General features: G+C 37.5%; 1 protein-coding gene across 1 annotated transcript in view; it reads right to left on the bottom strand.

The window, feature by feature from the left end:
- Positions 1–656: 656 nt before the first annotated feature.
- Positions 657–7,853, bottom strand: part of LOC144761580 (amine sulfotransferase-like) — a 290,526-nt gene continuing 283,329 nt past the window's right edge. The window contains exon 7 of the mRNA XM_078646879.1: positions 657–1,012. Within this exon, the coding sequence (XP_078503005.1) occupies positions 885–1,012 (128 nt within the window). The 3' untranslated portion in view covers positions 657–884. The remainder of the gene's footprint in view (positions 1,013–7,853) is intronic.

Below are 7,853 nucleotides of genomic sequence, written 5' to 3'. Positions count from 1 at the left end.
TCTCTCAATATTGACACTTCCCAGTTCAATCCTCCTTCAAGAGACCTGAGGGTGTATGAATGCTTTATACATGTTCCTAAACATAAAATAGCATGTCATATGGTCCAAAAATTCCTTAACTTTCCTTTCGCTACCTCTGTAGTGTTGTTTCCAAATTCTTTATAAAGAGCCCTCTAGGTAAAGTGTTCTTCCTTTAGAACAACCAGGTCTAAATGATCACATTAATGTCATTGCAAAACTCCCTTCTGATGTTCCATATAATGCAATCTAAATCTAGGAGTAAACTTCTACATGAATAAATATGTTCATACTGTTACGACACGCTTACGTGATCACTGCTTAAATCTAGTACCCATAGCTTCAAAAGCGTGTTCTGTTGATTAGAAAACAAGGTGTAATGTCTCATGAATAGGGTTCTAGTCCCTTTTGCTGAACTTCAGTGTGCAACAAATGTGCTGACCTAAATATCGAATTATCAACAAAGTGTGAATTGGAGACTGGTACTGCTGTTTTTTATAAATTGTAAATGCGTTACTCAGGAGTGCACATAATTCTAACACAGTGCATAGTGTAGCTAAACTATGTACACAAAAGTCATGGGGAGTCACTGCAAATCAAACCAGGGGAACCAGGGGTAAATGATATTGACTACATAGTGAACACTGAGTAGTAATCTTTATAATCAGGAGAGGTATGGATGACCAACAAGGACATTTAAATGCAGGTCCACAAGAAAGTTATGCCATAATAGGTAAAGGTACAATCATGCCAAAAAGCATAAATGGCGAACGCCACTTAGCGATTCTTAATTCATAATGGAAACTGTCTTATTCTGATGCATCTTCGTTAAAGTGGTCAAGTGGATTGTCCTTGTGGCTACAAATTCAATTGTTATAATCCCAGATGAGCTTGATTGGAAGATGTTGCAGAGCCTTCATTTTCTCCTGAAACACCGTGTCAAATTTTTCATTCTGAGCTACGGTCATTATATTTTTCCAGTCTCCAACTTTACCTATAAAAACAAGATACAGCATGTTAGACAGTAAACGTTATCAAAGAAAGTGTAACCAGAAAAGAACAGAAAGGAAGTGATTGAGTGCACATGAACACTACAGGCTTGCATTGTTTTCTGATTTCTCTCAAAAGCAATTTAACTAGACAAGTAATATGATAGGATGCTTTATAAAATACCCCAAAATGAGGATTATGAAGGATACACGTATTTGAGAATGATATTCAATGAGACTGACTTTCTAGGGGAAATGCTGTTAGGTAGACAAAGTTATGTTATTAGAATTTGTGCAGCACAAAGTCTGCCATTATGATGTCTTCAAAGCACTTTCAGCAGTCCAAGGGCTTTTCACATGAATCTAAGTTAATGAATGAAGGATGTAGACTGATCCAACGTGTGATTATCTGTTACAACTATTGTGTTCTGGCCAATTGCTCAGTTAATTAGCTATGTCTTATTCATTGAACTACAGTTTGTATAGTTTTGGTATTCCAGCATTATGGTCTTAGGGTTTAATAACATTCTTAGACACAGTCTAGGTAGATAGACCTGCCCATTTCTGAGTGCATGTAGATGTGTGTATTATTTCCTTATGATAAGTGTTGCTGGCTACAGGTATCGATGACTCTATGGGCCCCATTAGAATGGCGGGCCTGGCCGGCGGTAGCCACCACTGGCCCGTCAGGGGCAATCTGCCCGCCATCCTCCCATTAATGACCCCCGCCATATTACCATGGCGGGGGTCCGTGGCAGACGGAAAAACCGTCTGCTGCTTTTCCACCCGGTTGAGAAGGAAACCGGGCGGAAAAGGGTTTAATATCCATCCATATTACAATGTGGCCTTTCACATGCCTTTCGGTGGTGGCATTGCCGCCACAGAAAGGCATGCGGAGTCTACATGGGGGGGCCCATTGCGGACCCCCATGGACTCCAGGGGGTGGGGGGTGCACATGGGGGGTACCTATGGTACCCCCTGTACCCCCTGCCTTTCAATGAACAACGTGGCAGGCACCGTGCGATGCTTGTCATGTTGTGCATTGAAAAGCACAACATGCATTTTAGCATTGCGGCGGGTGGTGCTTTCAGCACCCCCCTGCCGCAATGTTAAAAATGCGGGATGCGCCCGCCAGTGTGTAGCGGACGCATCCTAATGGGATGTGCGGGACCGCCGCTAGCATTGCGGGTGATCCCATTTCCCACTGGTATGGCGGGCGGACTAATGTGCTCCTATGTGTCTTTTGGATTTTTTGGATGATTGAGTTTTGTCCATTGTGTTTTATTGCCTATTTTTAAGTTTGGAAAATGAATTTTATTTGTACTGAACAAACAAAGCCCGATAATATTTTGACCATCAATATAAAAAAAGAAATGAAATTGACAGTAAGACCAACATGTATTGTAAACATTTCTCAAAATATTTTTGGAAAAGCATATAACATATATATATATATATATATAACCATCAATTAAATATGATTACAAATTCAGGCTAAGTAACATTTTAAGGATAATCATCGGGAAAGAATTAATGATAATGTTGACAACAAAGAAAAAGTGATCATGGTGCTGCTAAAGGCTGATTACATGGACCGATATATATTAAACTAATGAGCAGTAATCAAAAATAAGTTTGGAATAGAAACGAAAGAGAACATTAACTGGAATCATATGAAATTAAACCAGAAAACAAAGCTAGGATGCAATGCTGCACACTTATTTAAATTATTGGATAATGGAAGCCATTATTTAGATTTTTACATAGACACTCTCAAGGAAGCAAGTTCATAAGTACTCAATCGATGGTTATAGCAAACATTATTCCTCCAAGCCTTAAGTGTAATTCGAACACCTAATGTCCAAATTTGAAGGTATATCTTGAAGAGCTACAGCAATTAAAATCTGTTTGCTCAATAAACTATTGTGATTTAGATAACTGTGAGGCATGAAACATATTAGTAGCAGAAAAAAGGAATCTGAAAGTTACAAAACATCATATTCTGTTACATGCTCTTTTCCAGAAACTGTATGTATTAGTACCATTGAAAAACATATGAAGGTAAGTACCACTGTCTGTATTACAAATCCAGCATATAGCACAAACCACATTTCATTGTATGTAATAGAACAGCATATAGAGCAAACTATGTTAGATTATGTATGAGGTTTGAGTCAAACCAGCTGAATGAGAGGTATCCTATTTATTTTTTATTCCAGACTTTGGTAGGCAAAGAAAATTGTAATTCAGATACCAAGGCAACTCCTTAAAGAATTTAAATCTCCTAATCTCAGGAGAGATTAATAATTTATAAATCAATTAAGCCTGGGCTTCTATTGGAATTCTATAACTCATATTAGTAAGCCCATTATCGCCGTTTTAGCGGCAGTTACCTGCCGCTAAAACAACGATAATTTTACTGAGGTTCTTGCTAATATGCCCCCTATGTTTCCAGAATGAAGTTCCATACTTAAATGTAGGGCTATTAATAAAGCAACACAATGGAGAATCTATGTCCATTATCTGAGGCTTTACTAGAGTAAAAGAATATAGAGAAAGGCCAGATCATGGAGGGCTGTGACATAAAAATAGCATATTTAAAAGAGAAGGGATGTATTTATGCAAACTGATCTGGAGAATACATTCAAAAACCTGCCCTGAGTCCTGGAGAAGAATAAGGGTTTGTTTTACAACAAATCCAGCATAGCATTTAGAAACTAACATGTCCGTTTAGATCTATTTTGTTTATCTACAGTAACCCTACACTTTATCCCATAACTATTTAGAAAGAATATCACCAATTGAACAAGGTAAAACTCCATAATGGGAAGGAACATAATTTTATCATATCTAGTCTTCCACAAAAAGATAGGACAAGTGGGAACCACTTATCTTTGAGATTAACAACTTTAGTTTCGTTTTTTAACATTAATATGTAGTTTATCTTCAATGGAATTAGAATACCGCATATCGATGCATATTATTTCACTGGTATTCCTTGTGTAACAAAATATCTGAAAGGTTACTTTAACACAATATTTGCTTAAAGGTATAATGTCTGACTACTGTACATAATGGTGAAGAATAGATTGACTTTGACATAAAAAGCAAAATATCATGCATGTAGGCAGTAAATGTAATATTTAGTTTTTTTAAAGTGATTCCACAGTACGCAGTTGACCTTCTGATGCTTTCTAAAATAAACTCCAGAGCAAGAACAATAGAAAGACAACACCCTTGTCTAGTACCCCCATGTAATTGAAAATAATTGGACTGAATACTAATAACTGAAGAAATTCAACTGAAGATACTCAAAGGACGTGCCCACCCTAATCCTCAAGCCTTGAGACCCTTGAGGGTGAGTAGCTGCATTTTACCAACTTAGATTGATTGATTGATTGAATATATTGGTGAAAAGTAAAGGAGATAAAGGGGTTTTAAAAATGTATGAATAAAACCATTCAATGTAACTATCTGTGAAGGAATTTCCAGTTAAACTTATCAGATGCTTTTTCTGCATCTTGTATTATAGCAGCTATGGGATCTATGGATTTTGAGAAACTGTGATTAACATTTTAAAATGTTGTAGAATTATATGGTATGACCCCATCTATTGCAAATCTAGAATGGTCTATCCCCACACGCTGCAGGAGAACCTTTTATAAAGTTACGGCTAAAATGTCTGCAACTATTTTGTAGTCTATATTAGTTAGAATTACGGGCCTATAATTCTTACTTAAGCAATGATCCCTGTACTTTTTGAGAATAAGACAAATTATGGCCTCTATGAAGATACCTTCTGACTTATTTTGAGATAAAGTAATCAATTAAAATAAATGGATAAGGGACCAAGCAAGCATCGCTGAAAGAAATTAATTCTGCTGTAAAAGCCCTCAGCCCAGGAACTTTACCTCTAGGGAGTTTGTCAAAAGTGCCTCTTTTTTGTACATCTCATTCCATTAACAGATTGTTGAAGAGTTTCTTGGGAAAGTACCAAAATAGGAATTTAACAATATTTCATTAGGAGTAAATTCAGGCTAATACAGTTTCTCTGAAATCTGGGGCAGTTAGCGATGTCAGTATCCTGATAATATTCTTCCCGCATTCATCCAAAACGCTATTTATTCTAAGCTTTTCCTTACTTTGAGAACCATGGGCAGTGGAGTAAGCTGAGTATTCTCAGCAGTGAGGGTTGAAATAACTCTTTTAACCGCATCGCCGCTAGCGGTTTTCCCGCTGTGTGCGGCGGTTTTAAAAAAAACGCCTTACATGACGAGCTGAACTCGTCATGAGCATGCGAGCGGCACAACTCATGACGAGCTCAGCTTGTCATGAGCGCAGAAGGGGTTAAAGGTTTGTTGCATTTAATTAGGGACAGTTCTAAGCTTTGAATTACTCCTGAAGAAAGGATCCATGAACTGGTTGCAATCCCTACCTAATATGAGGTTATCATCTGGATACGTTAATAATTTAGAAAAAAGATTTCTCCCAAAGGAAGTGTCAATATGAATACGTCAGTAAACATTGCATAAGTGATATCTTTGAATCTATATATAATCAAGCCCATCTCCATTTGGAATCACATTCACTGAAAAAAACATAACATTTTAAACTACTTTCAGTTAAACGAGCCCTCAATTCTCATTTTCTAAGGAAGGTGAATAAATAACTCATTGTTTCTTCAGTTTACTAATATACTCATTAGACGCATGGGTGTCTTTCACTATTACTATTTCCCACAATCACATATAATATTATTTTTATATGTTTCTTTATATAACTTAGTTTTCTTTGTTTTTCAGGTCTCTACTCCTCTTGTGGAATCTCAGCTGTTTTTATGTATATCCCATTGTTTCTTCATCTTGATATTTTGCTTTCTGTTACTGCAGTACCTGTATATGTTTTTATAGGGAAGTTGTTGTCAGTTAATTTTGCCTTTTTATTATTCTTCCTTAGCTGATAATTGTTAATTTCTCATTCCTTCTTTTTCAATTTATTTTTTACATTTTCTTACTTAAGTAGTATCTTTCAGAAATATCATTTTTACTGCACCACCTTTTTCCCTTCTTCTTTGGCGTTTCTGCTCATTTTCCCAATTGGGATTGCATTGTCTAGTTTCTACTGTTCATGTCGTAATACTTGACTTTTAGGATGTTTTCTTCCTTGGCTCTCTATCTTATTCGTTATGAATGGTTGTTGTTCTTTCTCTTTTCTCTTCTTTCCTTCTTTTTCTCTGTTGTAGCTGTTTTACCTCAATATGTTTGGGAGAGAAATAATACCTGTCATATGTATTCAGTTCTATGTCTAAGTTAAGGATAGTCGCCTGGAATGTTAAAGGCATCGAAAACTATTTTAAGACAAAAAGCTTAGACTCATTCTATTGCATATTAATATGTGGTGAGCAATGTTCCCTCTAATTTGTTGCCTCTGTGTGCGGCAGTGTAGGGTTTCTGTGCGCTGCAGCCATGGCTATGTGCACCAGGAACCAGAACGCGTGTGTGTGCAGCGCCAAATATCCCTTCAAACGTTTGCTTAAAAACTGAAAAGACTGTGCATTTCCACACATATTAGTCAGTTATTTGGAGTGAGAAAGATAGCGGAGGGATAGAAGGGGAAGAAAGGTTTGCATTCATATAGCACCTGTTACCCCTAATGCATGTTGAAGCGCTTTTCTGGCAAGTAGCACGCTACTCCGGAACCCATAAAGTATTAGTGTTGAAAATTAGTATAGTGAAATATGAAGTAATTCGCGTGGTGGAAATGTTATTTAGTCATTTGGATAGAGTACGGTAGGTGGCGGGATAGAAGATGGAAAGAGGTTTGTATTTATATAGCACTTGCCACCCCTGATGGGATTTTGAAGCGCTTTTTTTGTCGAGTAGCGTGCTACTCTGGAACCCATAAGGATTAATTTTGAATTAGTATAGTGAAATAGGAACGTAATTTGAGTGGTTCTATGTTAGTCAGTTATTTGGATTAATAAATCTATTATATTTAATAACTGCTGGGGGGCGGTACAGTGATGAGATGTCTGTGCTGAAAATTCTGCTTTACAGAGCCGGCGCTGTAGCCAAGCAGTCTGTCCCTTCCCTTCTTTGTACGTTTTGGGGTTAGGCATTTACCTTGCATGGATGGAGTGTGTGCTTCTTGTTCACTTATTTGTAGATCCTTTTTGACTTTAGTAAGTGTGGCATATAGATGGGGGCATCACTCACTTTCTGTAATAACATCCATCCCCGCCTTTGTTGCCCAGTTGTTGCAATAAGACCGCAATTGCAAACTGGCCATGAAGCGAGTCACTGCTGCAGCTGAACATATTATAGGCCTGATGCTTCCCCAATTACCGCACAATTCTTTGTTTTATTTGTTTGAATTTTTATTTCAGATTTTCACAAAATTAGCCACTTTTGTCTGCAAAGACCATTTAGAACTTAGTTCTGGCTGTCAAGTGTCCAAGATGGGAGACAAGTTGACCTTTCTTAAAATGCCATGTGTCACCAATCTAAGCCTTCCAACCAATATCCTGCCCTTATGTTTCACAATTCCATGACTTCATCCACCTTTAAGTTGCTGTATTGATCTGTGGTGTCCACCAGACTCTGTGAAGCAGAATATTTTGCCCATGTTTAGAAACGGTGATGGCAGGGACAGCTTTGTGAATTTGTGCTCTATTCATGTAAAGCGATGTTGTGTTGAAATCTGCTGGCAGAATATTCTATACAAACTGAACAATCTGGCGCACTGTTTTATTCAAAGGTTCAGTGTATCTATGCTTGCATACTTAAATCTGCAAAGGGAGTGCCAGAAAGGTCCCCGCATTCACCAAGCCACGAGTTATCACAACTA

Source organism: Lissotriton helveticus, chromosome 6 (assembly GCF_964261635.1).
Source record: "Lissotriton helveticus chromosome 6, aLisHel1.1, whole genome shotgun sequence".
In the NCBI taxonomy this organism is placed as follows: Eukaryota; Metazoa; Chordata; class Amphibia; order Caudata; family Salamandridae; genus Lissotriton; species Lissotriton helveticus.
Note: the sequence above shows the minus strand (reverse complement) of the source record. Positions and strands in the feature narration are given on the sequence as shown.